The 25624-nt window shown below is 48.8% G+C and overlaps 2 protein-coding genes and 2 non-coding genes across 9 annotated transcripts in view; 1 reads left to right on the top strand and 3 right to left on the bottom strand.

Annotated features, from left to right (window-relative positions):
• TSR1 (TSR1 ribosome maturation factor) overlaps nt 1-10777 on the bottom strand; it is a 14366-nt gene extending 3589 nt beyond the window's left edge. Inside the window, exons 1-11 of the mRNA XM_004058256.5 lie at nt 10355-10777; nt 10058-10161; nt 9532-9751; nt 9283-9417; nt 8495-8919; nt 7582-7741; nt 6982-7145; nt 6200-6390; nt 4923-5085; nt 4493-4603; nt 3314-3446 (exon numbers count right to left, since the gene is read on the bottom strand). Of these exons, the coding sequence (XP_004058304.2) occupies nt 3314-3446; nt 4493-4603; nt 4923-5085; nt 6200-6390; nt 6982-7145; nt 7582-7741; nt 8495-8919; nt 9283-9417; nt 9532-9751; nt 10058-10161; nt 10355-10451 (1903 nt within the window). The 5' untranslated portion in view covers nt 10452-10777. The remainder of the gene's footprint in view (nt 1-3313; nt 3447-4492; nt 4604-4922; nt 5086-6199; nt 6391-6981; nt 7146-7581; nt 7742-8494; nt 8920-9282; nt 9418-9531; nt 9752-10057; nt 10162-10354) is intronic.
• LOC115931340 (small nucleolar RNA SNORD91 family) lies at nt 3089-3184 on the bottom strand. The gene has a single exon (XR_004067846.1). It is a non-coding gene; the product is annotated as a small nucleolar RNA SNORD91 family (small nucleolar RNA).
• LOC115931341 (small nucleolar RNA SNORD91 family) lies at nt 4254-4348 on the bottom strand. Its single transcript, XR_004067847.2, has one exon. It is a non-coding gene; the product is annotated as a small nucleolar RNA SNORD91 family (small nucleolar RNA).
• A 22-nt stretch (nt 10778-10799) lies between the features above and the next one.
• Nucleotides 10800-25624, top strand: part of SGSM2 (small G protein signaling modulator 2) — a 44735-nt gene continuing 29910 nt past the window's right edge. For 3 of the 6 annotated variants that reach the window (XM_004058254.5, XM_063700510.1, XM_004058253.5), the window contains exons 1-2: nt 11524-11766; nt 17590-17665. In XM_004058254.5, the coding sequence (XP_004058302.1) occupies nt 11710-11766; nt 17590-17665 (133 nt within the window). In that variant the 5' untranslated portion in view covers nt 11524-11709. Of the gene's footprint in view, nt 10860-11523; nt 11767-17589; nt 17666-25624 lie in introns of those variants that run through there. The other 3 variants (XM_063700509.1, XM_019013213.4, XM_063700511.1) reach the window with 2 other exon arrangements.

Here is a 25624-nt window from a genome sequence, read left to right on the forward strand (position 1 = left end):
ACTGCAACCTCCACCTCCCAGGTTCAAGTGATTCTTCTGCCTCAGGCTCCCGAATAGCTGGAATTGCAGGTGCCTGATCAGTAACTTTTTTATCTGGAGTCAGAATCTTGGAGCCTAGACTGTATTTGATGTTCTACCTTCAAGGTAGCCCTCACCTCCTTTTTAAAATACTAAACTTAAAGGAAAATAAAATATTTTAAGGGAAAGAAAAATTAATCTCACTTAGAGATTGTGATTCTCACAATTGGTGAGAATAAAAATTATCCAAAACACCATTAATACTGCTTTCTTCATATTCCTCCTGCCACTGCTGAGAGTGAGTGAACTACGACGATGTTCAGAAGCCTCCAAGTTAGTGGGCAACTTATCTTCCTGCTCCTACTGTGTAGGAGACAATCATTTCTGCCGCAAGTCCCATCCAGTAGTCTCTCAGTATCTCAGGACCCCTACCTCTGCTTTACCCAACTATGAGCCATACCCAGCCTCCATTCCTTCACCCACACTGCCCATGGCACATTAGACATCAAAGTTTCCACACTTTATCACACCCTTTTAAATTCTGAGAGACAGTGTCTCACTCTGCTATCTAGGCTAGACTGTATTTGGTGTTCTACCTTCAATGTAGCCCTCACCCCCTTTTTAAAATACTAAACTTATAGGAAAATAAAGTATTTTAAGGGCAGTGGTGTGAACACAGCTCACTGGAGCCTCAAACTCCTGGGCTCATTGGCTCAGGCAATCCCTCTTGCCTCAGCCTCCCAAGTAGCTGGGACTGGAAAGCACATGCCACCTCACCTGGCTAATTAAAAAGAAAAATTTTTGGCCGGGCGCAGTGGCTCATGCCTGTAATCCCAGCGCTTTGGGAGGCCAATGCGGGTGGATCACCTGAGGTCGGGAGTTTGAGACCAGCCTGGCCAAGATGGTGAAACTCTATCTCTACTAATAATACAAAAATTAGCTAGGCATGGTGGTACACGCCTGTAATCCCAGCTGCTTGGGAGGCTGAGGCAGGAGAATCACTTGAACCTAGGAGGCAGAGGTTGCAGTGAGCCAAGATCCTGCCACTGCACTCCAGCCTGGGCAACAAGAGTGAAACTCCATCTCCCAAAAAAAAAAATTTTTTTTTCATAGAGGCCGGGCATGTTGGCTCATCCCTGTAAATCCCAGCACTTTGGGAGGCCAAGGCACGTGGATCATCTGAGGTCAAGAGTTTGAGAACAGACTGGCCAACGTGGTGAAACCCCATCTCTACTAAAAATACAAAAATTAGCTGGGCGTGGTGGCGGACGCCTATGGTCCGAGCTACTTGGGAGGCTGAGGCGCCAGAATCACTTGAACCCGGGAGGGGGAGGCTGCAATGAGCTGAGATCATGTTACCGCACTCCAGCCTTGGTGATAGAGTTGGACTCCATATCAAAAAAAAAAAAAAAAAAAAAAAAATTGTAGAGACCGGAGTCTCACACTCCTGACCTCAAGCGATCCTCCTGCCTCAGTCTCTGCAACTGAGACTTTTATTTAGTTCCAGTTCTAAGGATCTGCCTTTACAAAATAAGCAAAGAAGTAAATAAAGTTTTATGCATACAGATCTAGTTTACAGCAAAACATTAGAAATAGCCTAAGTGCTCACCCGTAGAAGCTCAAATAAGTATCAGTACATCACATACACTGGAATATATCCAAATGACAATAAAGCATTAAAAGTCTCATTAACTAATTAATCTTATGGAAAATTGATCAAAATCAAGTGACAAATGCAATGTTTAACACCATATTTACAATTACAATCCCAAATTGTGTAAAAAAAAAAAAATGAGATCTGGATGAAAATGTATAAAATAAAAATGAATTTTCTCTAATATAAGGTAATTTTATTTTTACATTATTCCTTATTTTCCCAACTGTCTAAAATATGAAAACAGTTCATCCTAAAAAAAAAATCAAAACCATTTTGAAACAATAAAAGAATGACTGGCCAGGCGCAGTGGCTCACGCCTGTAATCCCAGCACTTTGGAAGGCCAAGGCAGGAGGATCGCCTAAGGTCGAGACCAGCCTGGCCAGCATGGTGAAACCCCGTCTCTACTAAAAATACAAAAATTAGCTAGGCGTGGTGGCGGGTGCCTGTAATCTCAGCTACTCGGGAAGCTGAGGCAGGAAAACTGATTGAACCCGGAAGGCAGAGGTTGCAGTGAGCCTGGATTGCACCATTGCACTCCAGTTGGGCATCAGAGTGAGACTCGGTCTCAAAAAAAAAAGAGGCCAGGCACAGTGGCTCACGTCTGTAATCCCAGCACTTTGGGAGACCGAGGTGGGTGGATCACCTGAGGCCAGGAGTTCAAAACCAGCCTGAACTCCTGGTCTTGGTGAAACCCCATCTCTACTAAACCCCAACATGGTGAAACCCCATCTCTACTAAAAATACAAAAATTAGCTGGGCATGGTCGTGCATGCCTGTAGTCCCAACTACTCTACTTGGGAGGCTGAGGCAGGAGAATTGCTTGAACCTGGGAGGCGGAGGTTGCAGTGAGCCGAGATCACGCTATTGCACTCCAGCCTGGGCAACGGAATAAGACTCCGTCTCCAAAAAAAAAAAAAAAAACAAACAAAAAAAAACAAGGGGGGCGTGGTGGCTCATACCTGTAATCCCAGCACTTTGGGAGGCTGAGGCGGGCAGATCACGAGGTCAGGAGATCGAGACCATCCTGGCTAACACAGTGAAACCCCGTCTCTACTAAAAATACAAAAAATTAGCTGGGCGTGCTGGCAGGCGCCTGTAGTCCCAGCTACTTGGGAGGCTGAGGCAGGAAAATGGTGTAAGTAAACCTGAGAGGCAGAGCTTGCAGTGAGCCTAGATCGCACCACTGCACTCCAGCCTGGGCGACAGAATGAGACTCCGTCTCAAAAAAAAAAAAACAAAAACAGAAACAAAAACAAGATTAAATCTTAGCTTTTTTGGTCTTCAATTCCCCGTTCTAATGCCACAAGTGTTGGGATTACAGGTATGAACCACTGCACCACTGCACCCACCCTAATACCCTTTTTATAAAGCTGCCAACTTCTATTCAAAACCTGCTATGGAACAAATACTCATGGCAAAAAAGCCTCAGTATCACACAGAGGTTGCATCACTGGGATGCTTCAGACAGGTTCAGACAATTTTGAATAAAAACATCATTGGCTCTTAAGCCAGAGTACTGAAAATACTTCTAACCCAGAGATGTAAGATTTTGAAACCATATATTTCGGCACCCCTCCACCACAAGTCACTTTCCCAAAAGACAAGATGGACAAGAACCCAGCTTCCCCATTGCTAACCTGCAGTGTGCTGAGAGAATAAAGGTGAGGCTCGGAAGCGCCTGAATCCACAGTGAAATATGAGCTCTTCCTTGGCTTTCACAGGTTCAGTGTTGCCAGGGTCACGCCTCACCACCATATTCAATACTGACATCTGGGGACCAAGTAAGAAAAACAAAAATCTTCATAGTCTAGGAATACTGAAAGAAGGCAAACCTAAACTGAAAGAAGGCAAACCAAACTAGCAGATTCAGACTCATTCTAAGAACTGACAATGCGAATTAATGGTGGAGTGTAGATGCTGAAACACGGTTTCATCCTTTACCTCTACCAATGACTGGCATTTAAGCCAAACACAGGCTGATCAGAGCTTTCCTGCACCCTTCAATGCTAACCTACCTTCCTGCACCTAACAGAAAAGAGCTCAACATCTGCCACACAAAAATCAGTGGCCTTCAAGGCATTCACTCACCACAATCTCAAAACCACACTCATTCAAGCCCCTTCTTCTTCAGCCCTTACCAAAACCGATCAAAGAACTATCACATACCCCACAACATACACAACTACTGGCCACCAACAGAAAAGAGATCTGCACCTTGGCATAAACTTTTTTTTTTTTGACATAGAGTTTCGCTCTTGTTGCCCAGGCTGGAGTGCAATGGCGCAATCTTGGCTCACCACAACCTCCGCCTACTGGGTTCAAGCAATTCTCCTGCCTCAGCCTCCCAAGTAGCTGGGATTACAGGCATGTGCCACCACGCCTGGCTAATTTTGTATTTTTGGTAGAAACAGGGTTCCTCCATGTTGGTCAGGCTGGTCTCGAACTCCCGATCTCAGGTGATCCGCCCACCTTGGCCTCCCAAAAAGTGCTGGGATTACAGGCGTGAGCCGCCGCGCCCAGCCAAACCTTTATTTTTAAGGCTGCCAACCCTTACTCAAAATCTGGTCTGAAAAACATACTTGGAGAAGTCTCAGAACCACACAGAGATTGCATCACTGAGATGCTTCAGACAGGTTCAGACGATATGAATAAAACCATCATTGACTTCTCTATTATTCTCCAATTCCTAATCATAAAGGCAGACTTTTTGCATCCCAATGAGCAAAATTTTAGTCACACACAAACAGAATTTTAGACTGTCAGAAGCAGCTGGGAAGTTTCACAACCCCCCATTTTCCCACAAGACAGCAATTTACCTTCTGTTCATGAGGTAGTAAAGAAAATGCAATCAAGGGTGTTCCTTGCCTGAAGCACTCAACCACTGAGACGGGGACTTCAGAGACATGAAGTGTGACATACCAGCCAACCTGCCACAAGAAAGCAGAAAGCAATCATGGAGTTACCTTCAAAGTCCCAATAGCGAGGAAGCTTTCTCCAAATATGTTGAGTCTCTCAGATAAAAATTTTAAAGCCAACCCTCATCCTTCAAAATGCTTCATTACCCAGATCACACTTTTTCATTTAACATAGCTGATACCTCTTTGTTCCCAGTATCATTCTAATCAATGACTCAGGGGCTCCCCTAGTCCCCAAATGCAGCATATTTTCATGCCAAGAGAAGGAATAAAGTAGGGAGCATGCTGACAAATGAAAGCAACATATAAGATGAACAAGGAGGGTAGATACCTCAGCTCCTTCAACCTCTTTTTCTTCAATCTCTTTAAAGATGCTTTTCCTAGTGTTAGTAAAGTTCTGAAACTGAAATATCCGAGCATAATCTTGAGGAAGGTTTTCCTTAGGATCCCATGGAGATGTCCGGAAGCTCTTAAGGCCTCTGTATTTCTGAAATCTAGAATATTGAAGATTTTTAAAGACATCAAGTCAGATTTATATGGTGCTATACAGACTCAAGTCACTGCTAAAATGGCTAAGGAGCTAGCTGAAAAGAACTCCAATCATTCTCTCTCCAAACAACCCAACAGCTTAAACCAAGACGACACTCCGAACAGCTTATAACAAGTTCTATCGGAACCAAACCCAAGCTTCTCACTGACAAAAAACAAAGTATTTGCAGTGGCTCCCTGTTACCTGTCAGGGAGCTTTTTAACCTGACAAAAAAGATGCTTGGTAATGGCCTGATATAGTTCAGATGTGTCTCCCTGCCCCAATCTCATACTGAAATACAATCCCCAGTGTTGGAGGTGGAGCCTGGTGGGAGGTGACTGCATTAGGGGAGAGGTTTTCTCATGAGTGGATTAGCACCACCCCCCTTGAGTGAGTTCTCATGAGATCTAGTTGTTTAAAAGTGTGTAGCACCTCCTGCCTTGCTCTCTTGTTACTGCGCTGGCCGTGTGACATGACTTGCTCCCCCTCTACCTTCTGCCATGATTGTAAGTTTCTTGAGGGCACCCCAGAAGCTGAGCAGATGCCAGCACCATGCTTCCTGTACAGTCTGCAGGACCATGACCCAATTAAACCTCTTTTCTTTATAAACTACGCAGTCTCTGGTACTTCTTTATAGCCATGCGAGAATGGCCTAATACATAGCCTTACCTCCTAATATCCAAAATTAATTCACTGGCTTTAGTCACTCACCTCCAGAACAGATATAATCATCTACTTCACTCTTCTACTTCTGCTATTCTACCCAAACCCCCTAAAATTTCCAAACATTATATACTTCAATTGAGTACTGGCTCCTTTGGGAAGAAGTATTTGCTAATTAACCTTAGTATTTCTCCTTCATTCAAGTCCTGTAACGTTAGTCTGCACCACAGTCTAGAACTTAATTACATATGACCATTTCCCGTATGTATGTCTTTCCTTCCCATATTAAATGTCAGCTCTTCAGGAGCAGGAAAAATGTGTTTTTCTTCTTTTGCATCACAGTGACACAGCTCTGAGCCAAGTTTTTAAAAACGTATTGACTGAATTTAGACTTGTTGATAGACTTGTTGACTAACCGAATTCGAGCAGCCACATCACGGGGCGTGTCCACTTCATCTGGAAACATCTCTTCCAGTCTTTCTTGTTTATATTTCTCCAACATTTTTGCCTCAGCTTCTTCATCTACTTTCTTATCATACAGATCATCATGCACAGACTCCCCAATAGTCATAGTTTCATATTCTTCCTCTTCTTCACTACTCTCATCCTATAGAATAGGATTACAGTTTTTTCAGAAGAAATCCACACCTGTCTCTACCCCAAAGGCCAATAAGCTAAGAGTAAAATAATTGTACTAGATCCCTATTCCCAACCAACATAAATTCTAATACAGTCTAAAGTATAAAACAAAAGCCTCATTCCTGGCAACTACAGAGTCATTCCTAAGAAACTAACCATACACGGCCGGGTGTGGTGGCTCACGCCTGTAATCCCAGCACTTTGGGAGGCCGAGGCGGGCGGATCATGAGGTCAGGAGATCGAGACCATCCTGGCTAACACGGTGAAACCCTGTCTCTACTAAAAATACAAAAAAATTAGCCGGGCATGGTGGTGGGCGCCTGTAGTCCCAGCTACTCAGGAGGCTGAGGCAGGAGAATGGCGTGAACCTAGGAGGCAGAGCTTGCAGTGAGCCCAGATCGCACCACTGCACTCCAGCCTGAGCGACAGAGCAAGACTCCGTCTCATAAAAAAAAATAAAAAAAATAAACTAACCACACACACCCCTCAAGATCACACCTGCACTTTGCCTTACATTTGGAGCTAGACACAGAATTGGCCTAAGGCCTCATTTCCTTACCTGAGATTCCTCCTCCATAAAATCCTCATGCTCCATATCATCATATTCATATTCATCTCCTTCCCCACCACTTTGGCTGCCACCATCCAAAATCCATTCAGCTTGGTAACTGGATGTTCCTTTGGGGACCTTCTTTACCACCTTAGAACTTTCCTTCAAGAAATCTGTAAAAGCCCAAACAAATTAAGTAAATTACAGACTTCTTTTCCCTATCCCTCTGGTTATTCTCACCTAGGCAAGGCACCAGATACTGCTGCCAACATGGGAAATTCTGGCAGACACTGTAAATAGAACTGACTACTTCCAAATTTAATTCAGCTGCCTCACAACTAGCAATACTTACACAGCTAAATAAGCCCTGCAATGAATCCAAAGTTGTTTATCTGTTCATGATAAAACATTAACACAAGTAATTTTGAGAAATGGAACAAGACTGTGTATAATGTTTGTTTATTGAAAACATACAGCATTTGAGGGTGAGGAGAGACTCTCAACTATACCCCCACCCCACTCTATCCTACAGGGCCCTCACTTGGAACAGCTAGAGAAAATCCACAATTCCAGGTCAGATGAATTACAGACAAGTTTACCAATACCGACCCTTTGCCTCGCTCAGCTCCTCCTCAGTGGGCCAGGTTTGCTCTCCCTCCATTGGATCTGGGATAACCTCTGCTTGCAAGGATTCCTGTCTACCAGGGTCTGCCTTCATTAGGACTTTAAGACCTTCTTCCATATCATCTACAGCATCCGTAGCACAAATCTGAAAACCAAAAGCAGGTGATAGTCAACCATGAACCAAAAATCTCCTAAATCTAACACAGTAACCAGAAAGACCCAGAAATATCAGTCCTCATGTATAAAATGAGTGCAACAGAATGCTAAAACTTGTCAAAACTTTTCCAATGGCTGTTTTCTAATTTCCAGGGTATTTTAAGTCTCTGCTTGGCTCTTGAGGTCTTTCTTAATCTGCTCCCACTCCTATCCATTTATTACGTACCTCACTCCCATCAAGCTGATTTCTTCAAGGTTCACATAAACCCTTTGATCCACCACTGTGCTTAGGTTCACTCTGTCTCTTATCTTCTAGGATATTCTTTTATCCCTCTTCAACTCATAAATCACATTTATCCTTCTCAACACCTAGCTCAAGTCTGATCTCTTATGTGAAGCTTGCTAGTCTACTTTCTCAACTTCCACTGCTGGTCCGTACCCTAACCATATGCTATCTCAATCTTTATTTCACAGATGCCATTTTGTTCCAGCCCAATTAAGTCCCTTGAGGAAAGCAACCACATCTTGAGTGTGTTCTATAAACTCAGAGCCAATCACAGTGCAGACTACCTAGAAAGTGCTGGATAAATATGATTTATCAACCTATTTATAACTGACTATTGCCTTACTTCAGACTAGCAGTCTCCTCATTCACCTAAGTGTACAGACTATCTTCTCTGAATTTAAGTTTCCTTCCCGTGCCAACTTTCATATGAACATGAATTAAGAATATCAGTCTTACCTCCATTGCCATGTCTGGGTCCTTTTGGGGTTTAATTCCTCTAGGATTTAAAGGGAAAGGGTCTCTGGGGGCATCTATCTGTTTCATCTGGAAATCACCATATCCAACGATATGCAGCAACCTATTGACATTCAGAGTCTGCCCTCGAACATAGCCTGAAATTTTCAAGGTGCCCACCAAGTTATTCTCTTCACTAGGAACAAAATCAACAGCATGGGCAAATAGGTAGGCCCGCCGATCTCGAAAAGCAAGATGCTGTTGCTTCTGGTTAGCCAACTGCCTAAGCAGCATCCCTGCCTCCTGTTGAGTGTCTAACAAGAGGAGTTTGTCATGCGGAAAGCGCTTCTCCACTGCTTTACTTAGCTTCTTCCTGGCATCTATTTGTTTCTTCAGTGGGAGGCCAGAAATCCCCTGGACAGCTAGTGCTGTAAGCGAAAGAGAAAACGCTTCATGACCTACTGCTTCATTACATAAAAATCCCTCTGCAGTTCACAAACAACCTAATAGCTCAGTTGCAAGCCCAGAGATCACTGGGAAGCCCAACACTGAACTACCCTGAAGGAATTTCACAGTGAAATCAAACTTCATATCCTTGTTTCTCTGGGCAAAGGACAGCCAAAAACAAAAAGACACCCTGAGTGATAATCTGTAAACAATGGATCAAGTTTAATCCATATGTGTACATCCCAGCACCAGCTGAATATGATCCATCAGTTGTATTCCTATATCAAATGCCAGGCATAGTGCCTGACAAATTAAAGGTGCACAATAAATGCTAACTCACTTACTATAGGTCGGAAGGCCCTGAGCAAAGAGGCAGGAAAGACAGTAATCGCCGGTGCTGTCCCAGCCTTCTAGTGGATCAAGGAGGAACAGGATGGTATCAGCTACTTTAGCCATGTCTAACACAACGTGCAGATCCCCTGCAGATAGAAGACACAGTAAGAAGAGGTGGTTGGCACCAGCACATTATGCTAAAAAAAAAAAAAAAAAACCACTACTCAAACATAATACAAAATACTGGTGTATACTCTAACCTGGCCTTGCTGATGTGAAAAACCACCGATGTTTCAAGCGGGGGCATAGCAGCATAAAGTTCTGGGTGTTTCCCAATTCATTCAAGTGTACTGTTCCAGTGTCCCTATCTTGAAGCAGCTGCATGGCCTCTGGCAGGGAAATTCTGCTGTGCAGGGGCACCACCAGTACCTGATGAGGAGGGCCATCCTTGCTACCCAGCTGTCTCTTCTCTGCCAGAACCTGAAAATAGAAAGATATCCGAGAACATCTCAGTGTCTCAGTACTTCACTCCAGCATTGCATTTCCACTCCCACAGATGCTCCCCCTACCCAAAACCAGCATCTCTCTAGTAAAAGACCACAGGTATGCCAGCGGGGTGGCAGGAATTCTGACCAAAGCAAAGAATGCTAGACCTGCACGCTCGACACGTGCTCTAGGGCTATGCTGTGTCCCTGGACCCTCCTCCCGGTCTCATTTTCCACTTCGAGGCATTAGCCACCTAGAACACCAGAGAAGCCGCATTCTCCCAAATCCCGCTCCTCTCACCGCCTCCTTCTTCTGCTTTCGGAGCTGGCTGGCGCGATGCCTCTGGTCGACTCTGCTGAGTTCTTTTCTCACCTTCTTGCTTAGGGTTTTCAGTGCTAGACGGCCTGAATGGCAGATTAGAAGGGGCTGGTGTGATCGGCCCCACAACAAGGTCAAGAAAAGGGACTCCTCTCCGCCCACCTTAGAAAGGGCCTTTCGCGTGGAGCCCAGACGGGAGACAGAAGCTCAGTCTGGGCATGGGGAAAAAGAGTTAATAACGGCCAAATAGCCCTTATTCCTTCTACGTTATCTCCTTACCCTTGCCGTCCCGCTGTGCAGATCCCCGACCCCGATGCCGTCCGCCTTTATGAGCTTTATTCTGCTGCTTGAGCGGGCCGGGGCGGTGGGCCGCCATGCCGCAGCGCGCGTGTACGGAGTCAGCACTGCTTCCGGGCCAGGACAAGCGCTTCCGGTCCCCTCCAAGGGGGCGGGCCCTCCAGGGGGCGGGACTCCCTGCGCCCTCTCGCGAATGTCTTTTCCAGCAGCTCGTAAGAGCGCCGCGTTAGCGGGTTCGCCAAGCCGCGCTGGGAACTTTTCCCACTTCGCAGTGTGTGGTTGGGGGCTTGAAGGCGCCGGATGTAGACTGTCGAGGCTCGGGCTGTTGGTCCAGCAGGGCTGTTTGTACCCCTTGCATTGTCATTTTTTTGCGCTATAAAGCTGCATCACATAGAAGCATGTTGACTGGAAGGCTCCATTCGGGCCGAAAAGGCCTAAGCCCTTCCTGTCACCTAGATTCGGGCACGTTACTCTTCCGTTTGCAACGGTATGTTCTTTATCACTCTGAGTAAACTTTCTTCTCCCTCGATTCCCTAGCGAGGCTTGGGAATCGCGTGGAAGACACTTCTCTCACCTTGCCCGGTTCCGTACCAGCTCAAGCCCGTCCCTGTTACTCCAACCCGCGCCCCGCCTCCCACGGAGCGGCCGGGAAGGACCTTGCGGGACGTGGCGACCCGGCAAGGGGGACTGGCCGCGACCCTCCGGCCGTCGGGCTCGGGCGGCTGCGCTCCCACTAATCTTCCCAGAAACTTGACAACTGCACGGCGACGGCCGGACGGGGATTCAGAGGGGTCACGGGGCCAGGCTGCACCGGCTTCGCCGTGGGCAGGCTCGGACCGCAGGGGACCCCATGCCCGAGCCCCGGCCCTTTCCGTCCCGTCGGGAGAGGGAGCAGGCAGAAGTCAGGGGAGCTTCAGCGGGACCGAGGCTCGTTCTCAGCCGCGAGGCCGCGGGCTCCAGGGCCAGCGCTCACAATGCGGCTTCGCGCCCTCCATGCGGGAGCGGGTGCGTTGCCATGACAGCGACCCCCGTGGCGCGCGCCCGGGTCTGCCGCCCCTAGGCGCGCACGGCCTCTCCCCGCCCCGATCCCCCGTCGCTGTGCGCAACCCCCCTCCGGCTGTGGGAAGGGGCCGGGCCTGCCGCCTGACGTCTGTGCGGGGCTCGGAAGATGGCTGCGGAGCCGAGCACCGGGCAGTGGCTGCGGCGGCGGCGGCGGCGGGCCGGGAGCGCGGCGGGCGGGGGCTCCGCCTTGCGCGTGGGGCGCTGAGCCGAGAGGCGCGGAGGCGGCGAGGGCGCGGGGGCTCTGAGGGCCGCTCGGCGCCGCCTCCTGCCACACCATGGGCAGCGCAGAGGACGCAGTCAAAGAGAAACTGCTGTGGAACGTGAAGAAGGAGGTAAAGTCGAGTCAAGAACCCCGGGGGGCTCGCGCCCTGGCCCGCGCGGCCCAGGGGGCAGAAAGGTCCGCGCCCGCCCCCCGGCGCGGGCACCCGGACCGAACCTGGGCCGGGCGGGGCGGGTCCTGGACAGGCTGCGCCTCCTTCCCCTTTCTCGGATGGGGGAGGGCAGCGCCCCTCTGCCCGGGGGACCCGGCCGGCGCTCCGGGCTTATTTGCTTCGCAGCCCCGCAGCTCCCCGCCCTGTGACGGCAGCGGCGCTGGGATCCCAAGGCCGGGGGAGGGGTGGCGGGGATGGCGGGGATGGCTGGATCCGGAGCTGCCCATTCAGTGCCCGCGCCGCCAGGGGAGGGGGCGGGGCCCCGCGCGAGCTCCCGCGGCGCAGGTGGGTGTCGTGCGGGCTGAGCTCCCCCCTGTCCGACGTCCGCTGTGTCTCCAGCTACGGAGTGCTCGCTGCCGGAGGGGTGCGCCGCACACCTCAGTTTCTCCCTCCACGCCCACCTCCTTAGCCAGGGACCAGGGGCTTGTTTGGAATGGTTTTTAACACTCGGAAGTTTTTCCCTTTTGAGGGAAGCCCCCCTACTTCAGAAAGAGAAGCAGTCCTTCCCTCTACTAACTCCGTTTACCTTGACCCTGCCCAAAAGCCCATTTCCATTTCGGGTGGGGGGCAGTGACCATGTGAATGACTCACTCCCATATGAGAGCTGGAGAGCTCCAACCCGCAGCGCAGCTTAGAATACATTGGGCCTCCTTCCCCTGCCTGCCTCTGTGGCTGTTGTCTGCCTGGTAAGTAAACTCCACCAGGGCAGGAGACCCTCTGTTTTGTCCACTGCCTTGTATCCAGTGCCTGGCATACTGTAGGCACTCCGTGACTGTTTGGTAAATAAATGTGCTGATTTTGGAGACTTCGAGGCCTGGTGTTTGGAAAGCATACATTTTGGAATAGTCTGGACCTAGTTCTGTGTGACCTTGAGTGAGTTACTTAACTTCTATGAGACTAGATTTCTTCCTCTCTATGCCGTCTACCATATATATATATATAAGTTACCTCACGCCTGTAATCCCAGCACGTTGGGAGGCCTAGGAGGGTGGATCACCTGAGCTCAGGAGTTCGAGACCAGCCTGGCCGATATAGTGAAACCCCGTCTCTACTAAAAATACCAAAATAAGCCAGGGGTGGTGGTGCGTGCCTGTAATCCCAGCTACCGGGGAGACTGAGGCAGGAGAATCGCTGGAACCTGGGAGGTGGAGGTTGCAGTGAGCCGATATTGTGCCACTGCACTCCAGCCTGGGCGACAGAGTGAGACTCCGTCTCAAAAAAAAAAAAAAAAAAAGTTTACCTTAGCTGAGCCCTAATTAGAGTTTCAGGGTTGGGGAAGAGTCTGGGCTCTCATAACATCCTGGAAAGCGGACAGGCGCGGTGGCTTACGCCTGTAATCCCAGCACTTTGGGAGGCTGAGGCGGGTAGATCACGAGGTCAGGAGTTCCAGACCAGCCTGGCCAAGATGGTGAAACCCCATCTCTACTGAAAAAAAAAAAAAATAACAAAAATTAGCCAGGCACAGTGGTGGGCACCTGTAATCCCAGCTACTCGGGAGGCTGTGGCAGGAGAATCGCTTGAACCCAGGAGGCGTGGTTGCAGTGAGCCAAGATCGAACCACTGCAGTCTAGCCTGGGCGACAGAGCAAGTCTCCGTTTAAAAAAAAAAGCTGGGCATGGTGGCTCACGACTGTAATCCTAGCACTTTGGGAGGCTGGGGCGGGCGGATCACGAGGTCAGGAGATCGAGACCATCCTGTCTAACACGGTGAAACCTCTCTCTACAAAAAATTAGCTGGGCGTGGTGGCGGGCGAATGTAGTCCCAGCTACTTGGGAGGCAGGAGAATGGCATGAACCCGGGAGGCAGAGCTTGCAGTGAGCCCAGATCGCTCCACTGCACTCCAGCCTGGGCGACAGAGCAAGACTCCATCTCAAAAAAAAAAAAAAAAAAGTCCTGGAAAGCTCTAGATGGTTCTCATGCGTTAGCCATGGCCTGGCTACTATGCCCTAATGTTTGTTCCCACCCCTCCCCTTGGTAAAGATGTAGTTGAAGCCATCAGCTTTCCAGCTTGTGGGAGAAGCTTCATTAAGTCTTTGCTGCGAAGAGGCCAAAAAAAGGATTTCTTAGGCCGGGGGTGTATCAAGTCAGCATTTAAGCCCAATTCTGCTCTCCCCAATGAAAAGAGAAATCTTGATTCTCCTGCAAAAGGAAGCAGTCTAGTGACAGAGACTTGAACAGTATAAACAAAATAGAAAAGTACTTGTATCCACACTAGAGGTGGATATGCTGGGATTATAGGTATGGCTCAATTTTGGAGGTTAGTCACAGATAATGGGAAATACTTTTTTTTTTTTTTGGAGACGGAGTCTTGCTCTGTCGCCAGGCTGGAGTGCAGTGGTGCGATCTCAGCTCACTGCAACCTCCACCTCCTGGGTTCAAGCGATTTCCCTGCCTCAGCCTCCCAAGTAGCTGGGACTACAGGCACATGCCACCACACCCAGCTAATATTTTGTATTTTAGTAGAGATGGGGTTTCACTATGTTGGCCAGGATAGTCTCGATCTCCTGACCTCGCCTTGGCCTCCCAAGGTGCTGGGATTACAGGCATGAGCCACTGCGACCGCCAGGAAATATTTTTTAAGAGGATGATGACTTTTTCCACCAGTGCTTAGAAACTGGACTATACTGCTCCAAAAGTGATTCCTAAGAAAATGTGAGAAATGTCAGAATATGCCACAGCTACGTATCATTCCTGACAAAAGTTGACCTGCTCTGAACTCATGTTTCTCCTTTCCTCCTTCAGTGTTTGATTTCTTTTTTTTTTTTTGAGATGGAGTCTCGCTCTGTTGCCCAGGCTGGAGTGCAGTGGCACCATCTCAGCTCACTGCAAGCTCCGCCTCCCGGGTTCACACCTTTCTCCTGCCTCAGCCTTCTGAGTAGCTGGGACTACAGGCGCCTGCCACCACGCCCGGCTAATTTTTTGTATTTTTAGTAGAGACGGGGTTTCACCATGTTAGCCAGGATGGTCTCGATCTCCTGACCTCGTGATCCGCCCACCTTGGCCTCCCAAAGTGCTGGGATTATAGTCGTGAGCCACCGCGCCTGGCCCAGTGTTTAATTTCTACAGAAACATCCTGTCCCTTCTGCAAGGAAAAACAACAGGAATATTGGTAGATCAGGCTGGCTTTTCACAAAGGACCACTGGTATAATTCTAGGGGTATCTGCAGATCCTTCTAACCCAAAAATCCTCCCCATCAGCCTGCTTCAGAAGCCTCCAGGTCTTTAGCTGTGACATTATCCTCTGTTGAATGCTAACATCCTTGGGAGGTAATCTAGGAAGTTTTTTTGTTTGTTTGTTTGTTTTTTTGAGATAGAGTTTCACTCTTCTTGCCCAGGCTGGAGTGCGATCTCAGCTCACTGCAACCTCTGCCTCCCGGGTTCAAGTGATTCTTCTGCCTCAGCCTCTTGAGTAGCTGGGATCACAGGCACCCACCACCATGCTTGGCTAATTTTTGTATTTTTAGTAGAAATGGGGTTTCACCATTTTGGTCAGCCTGATCCTCAGGTGATCTCCCAAAGTGCTGGGATTACAGGCTTGAGCCACCATGCCCAGCCGTCTAGGAAGCTTTTAACAGCTTAGAGTGCATTTGCATTAATTGATCTGATCCCCTTTTACCCGAGCACTAACCATTAGCAGTTTCCAGCAGGGAGGGGCCTCCAGGTCCTTCTTCCCGCCTCCCCAGGCTTTTGAGCTTCTACCACCCTCCAAACTATACAGTCTTGACTAAGGGTCTTGGGAACCTGGACAGCATCAGAACATTACATTCCTGTATAAAGAGTGGGGAAGACTAGCTCTACCCAAGGCTCACTTTATGTGTAACATTCTACACTAGGTAATCTCTATAATCTCCAGTACTAGGACTGCCTGCTAGCAGGTTCCCCCAGGACATCAACAGAGTTTGGGTTAAATGTTGGGAACCACCAGAACCTCATACATGGGAGCGTAAAGTGGTATAACTAACTTTGGAGAACAATTTGGCAATATCTAATAAAGTGTGTGCATCAGACATTCCTTGCCTAGAAACATAAATCCCAAACATTTGTTCACCAGAAGACATGTCCTCAATGTTCATAGCAGCAGTATTCATAACAGCCCCAAACTGGAAACCACCCAGACGCCGGTTGTTTGTACGTTCACACCACGGAGAGTGAACAACCTACAACTGTACACAACATGCACGGAGAATGAACAATCTACAACTATACACAACATGAACAAATTTCAGAATGACACAGGTGAGCAAAAGAAACTAGTCACAAAACACTACACACTGAGTGATTCCACTTATAAAAAGTATAAAAACCCAGGCCAGGTGTGGTGGCTCACACCTGTAATCCCAGCACTTTGGGAGGCCAACGCGGGTGGATCACCGAGGTCAGGAGTTCAAGACCAGCCTGGCCAACATGGAGAAACCCCGTCTCTACTAAAAATACAAAAAAAAATAAAGCCAGGCGTGGTGGTGCATGCCTGTAATCCCGGCTACTGTGGAGGCTGAGGCAGGAGAATCTCTTGAACCCGGGAGCTAGAGGTTGCAGTGAGCTGAGAACGTGCCACTTCACTCCAGCCTGGGCAAAAGAGCAAAACTCCATCTCAAAAACAAACAAACAAAAAAAGTATAAAAACCCACAAAACTGTTGTGTTGGAATCAGGAGAGTGGGTACCCTTAGGGGGAACAGTGACTAGAAGGGAAGGTGATGAGGCGAGGGTGTTGGTCACATGTTCTGTTTCTTGCTCTAGTTGCTGATTTCACAGGAGTGTTCAGTTTGTGAAAATTCACCACGCTGTGTAATTGTGATATAAGTTCTTTTATATGTTTACTGCACATCAATTAAAAAGGTTTCTTTTTAAGTGCTTTCTTAAAGAAAGAAATGACTGGGCACAGTGGCTCACGCCTGTAATCCCAGCACTTTGGGAGGCCGAGGCGGGTGGATCACCTGAGGTCAGGCGTTCAAGACCAGCCTGACCAATATGGTGAAACTCCATCGTTACTGAAAATACAAAAATTAGCAGGGCGTGGTGGCATGCACCTGTTGTCCCAGCTACTCGGGAGGCTGAGGCAGGAGAATCGCTTGAACCCGGGAGGCAGAGGCTGCAGTGAGCCGAGATCGTGCCACTGTACTCCAGCCTGGGCAACAGAGCGAGACTCCATCTCAAAAAAAAATGACTCTTTACCTTACAAGGTATTTGGGAACTTTTACATCCAGGTGGGAACCCCAAAGGTCAGAGTTTTAGACCCTAGATGGAAAGAAGGCTGGGCTTTTGAGCATGTAGAGGGTGTCCCTGAGGTATGAGACCTACCCCTAACCTTGGAGAATAGGGAGAAAAGGAGGAGGGGCAGGTTGTTTATCTGCAGGCTGTACCGAGATGGTTTGTCTCTAAAGGACAGTATATCTGCCCAGAAGCCCTTCGTGAGCTGAGAACAGATGAGCAAACAGCATCCTATTCCTGTTCTCCAAGGCAGGGCACTTCCACCTGGGCTGGAACATGCACTGATTGTTCGATGGGTTTTTGGCATCTCTTTCCCTGGTTTCCTCTCCAAAAGACTCGAATCAGACTGTGCTGAAGAAACTTTGCTTCCCCACACCTTTCATCCCTGTCATCTCTGCAAGTGTCTGAAAGTGCCCTTCAGACCAGAAGGGTGGAACCTAACTATTTATTTGCCCAGAGGTCTTTGATAAGGAAAAATAATAATAAAAGCAGTGATGCTGTCCATGTGTCCGCAGGTGAAGCAAATCATGGAGGAGGCTGTCACCAGGAAGTTTGTGCATGAAGACAGCAGCCACATCATTGCTTTATGTGGTGAGTGAGTGACTGAAGGATGATGGGAGGCGGGTCTGGAGCCGAGGACACTGGCCTGGGGCCAGGAAAAGATGAGTCCTCAGGTTTAGTAGCTCTCAAATCTGGCTGCAAGTCCAAATCAACTTGGAAGCTTTTGAAATCCTCTTTGGCCCCATTTGCAGACCTACTAAATCAGGTTCTTCAGGGGTCAAGAATCTACATATTTTTAGTTCCCCAGGATAGTAATTCTCACATTTTAGCATGTGTCAGAGTCACCTGAAGGGCTTGGTAAAACACAGATTTCTGGGTCCCAACCCTGGAGTTTCTGATTCTAGTAGGTCTGGGGACCCCACTTTGAGAGCCACTGCCCTAGGTCATTTGAGTTCAGGAACCAGTGCTCTGACTGATTTTGATTTTGACTTCGGGGAGGGGTTTGTGCTTTTCGGATGCTCTGTGCCACTTTCCCTTTCTGTTTCATCCCACCCGTGTTGCTCCATCATCCTAACCCCAAGCACTTGACTGGATGCAAAAGAGCCTGAGCGTGGGCTAGGAGAGGTGGCCAAGGCTTCCAGCCTCAGAAAGGACTCTCTCATCACCTCCTTCTCAGTGTGGCCAAGCCTTCCAGCCCCAGAAAGGAGAGAGTCGCTTATAAACCATTTCCGCCTCCTCAGCCTGAAGACTTTTGCTTTGTAGGAGCAAGCCTATCCCTACACACAGACTCTTCTTGGATTTCTAGGAATTTCAGCTTCCTCTCAACCCCCCATCTGAAGGGACAGGGAACCATTCACCTTCTCTGTGTTGTATTCCTTGGCCTCTGAGATGGGTGTTGGGGTTTGTGGAGGGAAAAGAATGAAAGAACAGATAAGGGAAGGGATGCTTTGGACGGTAGTGTGGCACAGCAGATACAGCTGCCCTTCCCGTCATCCAGCAGCAGATCCCCACCAAGGGCTCACCAGGTGCCAGACACTGTTCACCGTGCAAGGAAATGGCAGTGACAAGATGGACAGAGTCTCTGCCGCAGGAGCTTACATTCTGTTGGGGAGACAGACAGGAAACAAATGTGCAAGTAAATATGTCATCCAATAACTTAGCACGTGATAAGAGCTAGGAAGAAAAAACATGTGGGAGGGCAGTCGGAGAGGCAGCCTCTGAGCAGAGTCTGAGTGACAGACTGGGGTTTGAATCCTGGCGTCCTGCCTTTTAAGTCGTCTTGGACAAGTTTCTTAACTTCTCTCACCCTCAGTTTGCTCCTCTAAAAACAGGCTGATGATTCCCACCTCAGGGAATTTTCGTGGGGATTGAGATGATGTGTGTAAATGTTCATTTGTTCGTAGCATTGTAAGCACTCAAAGAATATTCGTCTCTCCTCCTTTGGCTGTTGAGGCTGAAGGTAGGTTTGTAGGACTTGAGTTCATACCATGTCCGTTTGGGAAGGTTTCCCCAGTTCTTTGAGATGGTGGAATAATGATTCCTAGGTTTACAAGACACAGCCTGACCTCAGTTTTTCTCAGCAGAACCTATGCTCTGGAAAAAAAAAAAAAAGCATGCCAGTATTATGATAAGCAACTTTGAAGAGTATTAGAATTCTTGGCCGGGCACAGTGGCTCAGGCCTGTAATCCCAGCACTTTGGGAGGTGAGGCAGGTGGATCACCTGAGGTCAGGAGTTCAAGACCAGCCTGGCCAACTTGGTGAAACCCCATCTCTACTAAAAATATAAAAATTAGCAGAGCGTGGTGGCAAGCGCTTGTAATCCCAGCACTTTGGGAGTCCAAGGCGGGCGGATCACGAGGTCAGGAGATCGAGACCATCCTGGCTAACACGGTGAAACCCCGTCTCTACTAAAAATACAAAAAATTAGCTGGGCGTGGTGGTGGCGCCTGTAGTTCCAGCTACTAGGGAGGCTGAGGCAGGAGAATGGCGTGAACCCGGGAGGTGGAGCTTGCAGTGAGCCGAGATCGCACCACTGCACTCCAGCCTGGGTGACAGAGTGAGACTTCATCTCAAAAAAAAAAAAAAAAGATATTAGAATTCTCTTCCTTTCCTCATGTGCTATGTTCTCTTGACATTCACCAGTGTCTGTTGTCACCAGAAGGGCTGTGCTGGCAGCCCAGTTATGCGTGGCTTGGTGCTGGGCTTCATCAAAGCACACACACTAGAGAAAACAGAATAAAACGGTGCAGACAGCTTGTGCATGGGCACCATGTGTGGGTAGCCCTGGGAGAAGGAGGAAAAAGGGGCATGAGGCAGGAGGAGGCTGTGGACATCTCACATTCAGGCCATTAGCGTGAGAAGAAGCTGTCAGCTCTCCTCCAGTCAGTCCACGAGCCCCTGGAGAGTAGTAGGGCTTTCCCTTTTGTCTTCTGCCTGAAGTTTGTGCATGAAGACAGCAGCCACATCATTGCTTTACGTGAGTGAGTGACTGAAGGATGATGGGAGGCGGGTCTGGAGCCGAGGACACTGGCCTGGGGCTGGGAAAAGATGAGTCCTCAGGTTTAGTAGCTCTCAAATCTGGCTGCAAGTCCAAATCAACTTGGAAGCTTTTGAAATCCTCTTTGGCCCCATTTGCAGATCTACTAAATCAGGTTCTTCAGGGGTCAAGAATCTGCATATTTTTAGTTCCCCAGGATAGTAATTCTCACATTTTAGCATGCATCAGAGTCACCTGAAGGGCTTGGTAAAACACAGATTTCTGGGTCCCAACCCTGGAGTTTCTGATTCTAATAGGTCTGGGGACCCCACTTTGAGACCCCACTTTGAGGGCTCTTTCCAGGAGACAAGGATATCGTACTCCAAAGGAATGGTTTTTCTCCTTTCAGTCAGTTTCAGTAGCTGGAATAGAACAAGGCTCTCGAGTGTCCAGGCTTCTAAACCATCCAGGAGCAAGAGGAGCCCTGTGCTGTCAGTCCTCAGGAGGTGCCTTAGTGCCACCACTACGAAATTCATTGCTTACAGGACCAGACAAAAAATGACTACAGGGGAAGCTAGCGGGATGTGAGGCAGCGGCGGAGACTGAGGTGACCCGGCCGGCGCTCGCCCTACGTGAAGACGGGCAGCCATTATTTTGGCTCTTGCAGGAATTTGGGTCCAGGCTTCCTATGGCCTCTGTTTTATTTTCATCTTACTTGAAGCCAGAAGTCTGGGTTTTTATATGAAATTTCCTATTTTTGGCCGGGGTGGCTCACATCTGTCCCAGCACTTTGGGAGGCTGAGGCGGGTGGATCACTTAAGGTCAGGAGTTCAAGACCAGCCTGGCTAACATGGCAAAACCCCGTCTCTACTAAAAATAAGAAAAATTAGCCAGGTGTGGTGGCACATACCTGTAATCCCAGCTACTTGGGAGGCTGAGGCAGGAGAATTGCTTCAGTCCAGGAGGTGGAGGTTGCAGTGAGCCGAGATCTCCAGCCTGGGCAACAAGAGCGAAATTCCGTCCGTCTCAAAAAAAAAAAAAAAAAAAAGGCCAGGCGCGGTGGCTCACGCCTGTAATCCCAGCACTTTGGGAGGCAGAGGCGGGTGGATCACGAGGTCAGCAGATCGAGACCATCCTGGCCAACACAGTGAAACCCCGTCTCTACTAAAAATACAAAAAATTAGCCAGGCGTGGTGGCGGGCACCTGTAGTCCCAGCTACTCGGGAGGCTGAGGCAGGAGAATGGCATGAACCTGGGAGGTGGAGCTTGCAGTGAGCCGAGATCGCGCCACTGCACTCCAGCCTGGGCAACAGAGCGAGACTCTGTCTCAAGAAAAAAAAAAGAAAAAATTCCTACTTTTTAAATACTGACAGCTAATTCCCATTTAAAAAAAAATTGTGTGGGCCACACAAAAGACATCTGCCAGCCTCTGCCAGCGTGTAGCCTCTGTTTTGGGTTCGGTACAGTCACCGAACAGGAGCAGGAGAGGTTCCAACAGTATCGGGCTAAGTCAGGCCAGGATATCTCAGGGCCTACGGACAGAGAAATCCTTATGCTTTGTCAAAATTGGTGCTCAGTGGTGAGATAAATCCCAATTTGGGCTGAAACTGAGGCTCGTTGAAAGCATTGATTATCAGCCTTTTTCCTCTGCCTGCAAAGCAGCTTCCTTGCATTGCATGGTGGAATCACGAGAGACTCTTGCAGGGGAGGGGGAGGGAAGACTAGCAAGGTATGGATCAAAAACACCACCCCTCTCTGCCTTTTTGGAGATTCTGATGTGCCACTCTCCCTCAGTCCCTGGAAAAATGCTCTGAAATGCATTTTAGTCTGAAGTTGATCCAGACTTAAACTGTGCCTTGCTACTGTCCTAGCCACGTCCGGAATTCAGCTTTGTTGTGGGAGAAATGGGAGTATAGAGAACGTGCTGAGAGGTCAAGAGCAGAGTGAAGTCTGTGGAGACTGGATTACCAGCCCAGCGACACCACGGTCCCTAGTTTCAAGGGACCCTTGTGTACTGGGCCCCTCGACTCCACACCGACCCATGGTTCTTGGCAGAGGAGGGTTAGAGGGTGACTGAGGAGAGCCAGGCCTAGGCAATACAAGCTTCTCTGAGCTTCTTAGAATGCAGACATTTAAACAGAAAACACAGAGCCTTCTTGGAGAGCCTTCCTGAAGAATCACTGTGTCAAGACCTGACCATGGGCAAACCCGGGAAAGTTTGCAGCCAGATCCCCATTCCTGTTACCCAACGGGAGGAGCGAGACTCCTAGGACTGGCTAGAAAATTGCTTTGTTGAGTGTTTGCTGTGGTTGTTCCTAAACCTGTCTGTCCAGAAGCTGGATATGCAGTAGGCCCCTGCGAGTAGAAACTTTCCTTGTGTGGAAGTTTTCGCTGGCAAACCAGTCTGGCGGCAGCGGGGGGGTGGGTGGGGTTCTCTGTGTGCTGTTCCCAGGCCCGAGGATCAGAACCTATGTAACTGCCACCTCCGTGCCAGTGGAGGGTGGCGCTAGGAGAATGGACTCAAAACTACCACTATGGGGCCAGGCATGGTGACTCACACCTGTAATCCCAGTGCTCTGGGAGGCTGAGGCGGGAGGATCCCTTGAGACCAGAAGCTTGAGACCAGCCTGGGCAATATTACAGGATGCAGTCTCTGCAAAAAAATAAATAACTCACTGGGCATGGTGGTGCACGCCTGTAGTCCCAGCTACTCCAGAGGCTGAGGTAGGAGGATCACTTGAGCCCGGGAGGTTGAGGCTGCAGTGAGCTATGACTGCACCACTGCCCTCCAGCTTGGGCAACAGAGAGAGAGAGAGATCCTGTCTCGTTTGTTTATTTATTTATTTATTTATTTATAGACGGAGTCTCACTCTGCTGCCCAGGCTGGAGTTCTGTGGTGCTATCTCAGCTCACTGCAACCTCCGCCTCTCAGGTTCAAGCAATTCTCCTGCCTCAGCCTCCTGAGTAGCTGGGATTACAGGCGCCTGCCACCACACCCAGCTAATTTTTGTATTTTTAGTAGAGACAGGGGTTTCACCATGTTGGCCAGGCTGGTCTTGAACTCCTGACCTCAGGTGATCTGCCCACCTTGGCCTCCCAAAGTGCTGGGATTACAGGTGTGAACCATCACACCCGGCCTCATTTTTTTTTTTTTTTAAACAAAACCCAAAAACTACCACTGTTGGGGAGAGGTCTTTGATATATCCTTTTATCCTTTTTATCTTAAAACATCACGTCAAGTTTACATTTTTCTCTGTAATATGGTTTTTGGATTTTTTTTTTCATTTTAATGTAAAGACTTACTGTTGAATTAAAGTATAGGCTGGCATCTCCTGTCGCCCCCTCCCCTGGAGGGGAAGGTGCTTTTGTTTTTTCTTTTTTTTTTTTTCCAGATGAGGTCTTGCTGTGTTGCCAAGATTGGTCTCAAACTCGTGGGCTCCAGGTATGCTCCTGCCTTGGCCTCCCAAGTAACTGGGATTACAGGTGCATACCACCGCTCGAGGTCCATAGTGTTTTATTTACCCTATTCCGATTGGGCACTGAGTTTGCATTTTAACCTTTGGCTGGTAGAGCAGGTTTCAGAGGCTCACAGAGAGGCTTCTGGCCAGGCAGAGCAGGTTCTCAGGCCAATCATATCTCCCAGGACCTCAGCCTCCCCACCCCCCAGGGATTGGGGCAGACACCAGCCTGCCTCCTCAGTCACCAGATTCCCTGCCCTGCTGTATGCAAGTGGGTCAACATGAGGGTTGCTTCAGACTGAGGATGAGCTGTAATTCGAGAAGGGTGGAGTCTGTGGAGCCCGGAATAACATCAGGCTTTATTAACCAGCTCCCTGTTGCTAGGCAGCTTTCATTAGCCAGGAAGGTCTGCCCTGCAGTGAGCTCCTTCAGGGAACGGCAAGGAGATGCTAATAAGCTGGGACAGAAGCCGGTGCTAGGGAAGGCTTGCCTCTCCCCTGGGATATTGCAGCCAGCGATATTTCAGCACATTCTGAGATTTGGACTCCAGGCAGTCTTCATCCTGTCTCTTTTCAGTAAAAGGGATTCCTGGAGGCTGAGGCGGGAGGATCCCTTGCAGGAGTTCGAGACCAGCCTGGGCAAAAAAGACCCCATCGTCACAAAAAGGAGGAGCGGGTTCCTCCTCCTTCCCACCCACGGGGAATGAATAGCTCATTCTCTTGCTATCTAACTTGTGCCTTCCATCCAGAAATGATCTAAGAGGAAGGAGGGAGCTCTGAAGGAACTGACTCCCCTCACTCTATCTTGGGGCATTGCGGAGGGCATATGGGGGTGTTCATAGCTGGGACTTTGGGGTCACACAGACCTGGGTTCACATCCTGGCTGTGCCACGAAGTGTGTAGCCGTGGTTACTCATCTCTGAGCCTACCCCAGAAGGCAGATGTAAGGAATAGAAGAGCAATGCAGGCAACACACACAGCATGGATCTGAGTATGCAGTAGGTGCTCAATCGCATTCTACTTTGGTTTTTGTTTTGTTTTGTTTTGTTTCGTTTTGTTTGAGATGGAGTCTCACTCTGTCTCCCAGGCTGGAGTGCAGTGGTGTGATCATAGCTCACTCAGCCTCGACCTTCTGGGTTCAGGCGATCCTCTCACTTCAGCCTCCTGAGTAGCTGGGTCTACAGGTCTACACGCCACCACACTCGGCTACTTTTTTGTATTTTTGTAGAGACGGGGTTTCACCATGTTGCCCAGGCTGGTCTCAAACTCCTGACCTCAAGTGATCTACCCGCCTCAGCCTCCCAAAGTGCTGGGATTACAGGCATGAGCCACCACACCACCCCACATCTGCTTTGTTTTCGAAAGGGAGCATAGGCCGGGCACAGTGGCTCACGCCTGCAATCCCAGCACTTTGGGAGGCTCAGCTGGGTGGATCACCTGAGGTCAGGAGTTCGAGACCAGCCTGGCCAAAATGGCGAAGCCCCATCTCTACTAAAAATACAAAAATTAGCTGGGCGTGGTGGTGCACGCCTGTAATCCCAGCTCTTTGGGAGGCTGAGGCAGGAGAACCACTTGAACCTGGGAGGTGGAGGTTTCAGTGAGCGAGATTGTGCCGCTGCACTCCAGCCTGGGCGACAGAGCGAGACTTGGTCTAAAAAAAAAAAAAAGTGACCTTACAACCTTTGCTATAAAGCTTCCTCGAGCCTTCCCCAGGATTCCATCGGGGAATCTATGTTTCTGGAAGTTTGGAGCATCTGGAGAATCAGAAATTTGAACATCAGGAACTCAATAAGGAAATTTGATAATATAAAGGAATTGTTACCAATTTTGTCAGTGTAATAAAGGTATAAGTGCATGTTTTTAAGAGTGCTCTTTCAGAGATAAATATATATGATGTGTAAAATTTGGTTCAGAATAATCCGGCGGTAGGAAACAATGGTTGCAGGCGGAGGAGCTGAAGCAAGATGGTCGTGACTTGATCATTGTTGAAGCTGGGTAATGAGTACATGGGCAGCTGTTATACTGTCCCCTTTTCCTTCTGTATATGGTTGGAATTTTCCGTAGTGAAATGATTTTCTTTTTTTTTTTTTTTTTTTTGAGATGGAGTCTCCCTCT

This window comes from Gorilla gorilla, chromosome 19 (assembly GCF_029281585.2).
Source record: "Gorilla gorilla gorilla isolate KB3781 chromosome 19, NHGRI_mGorGor1-v2.1_pri, whole genome shotgun sequence".
Classification (NCBI taxonomy): domain Eukaryota; kingdom Metazoa; phylum Chordata; class Mammalia; order Primates; family Hominidae; genus Gorilla; species Gorilla gorilla.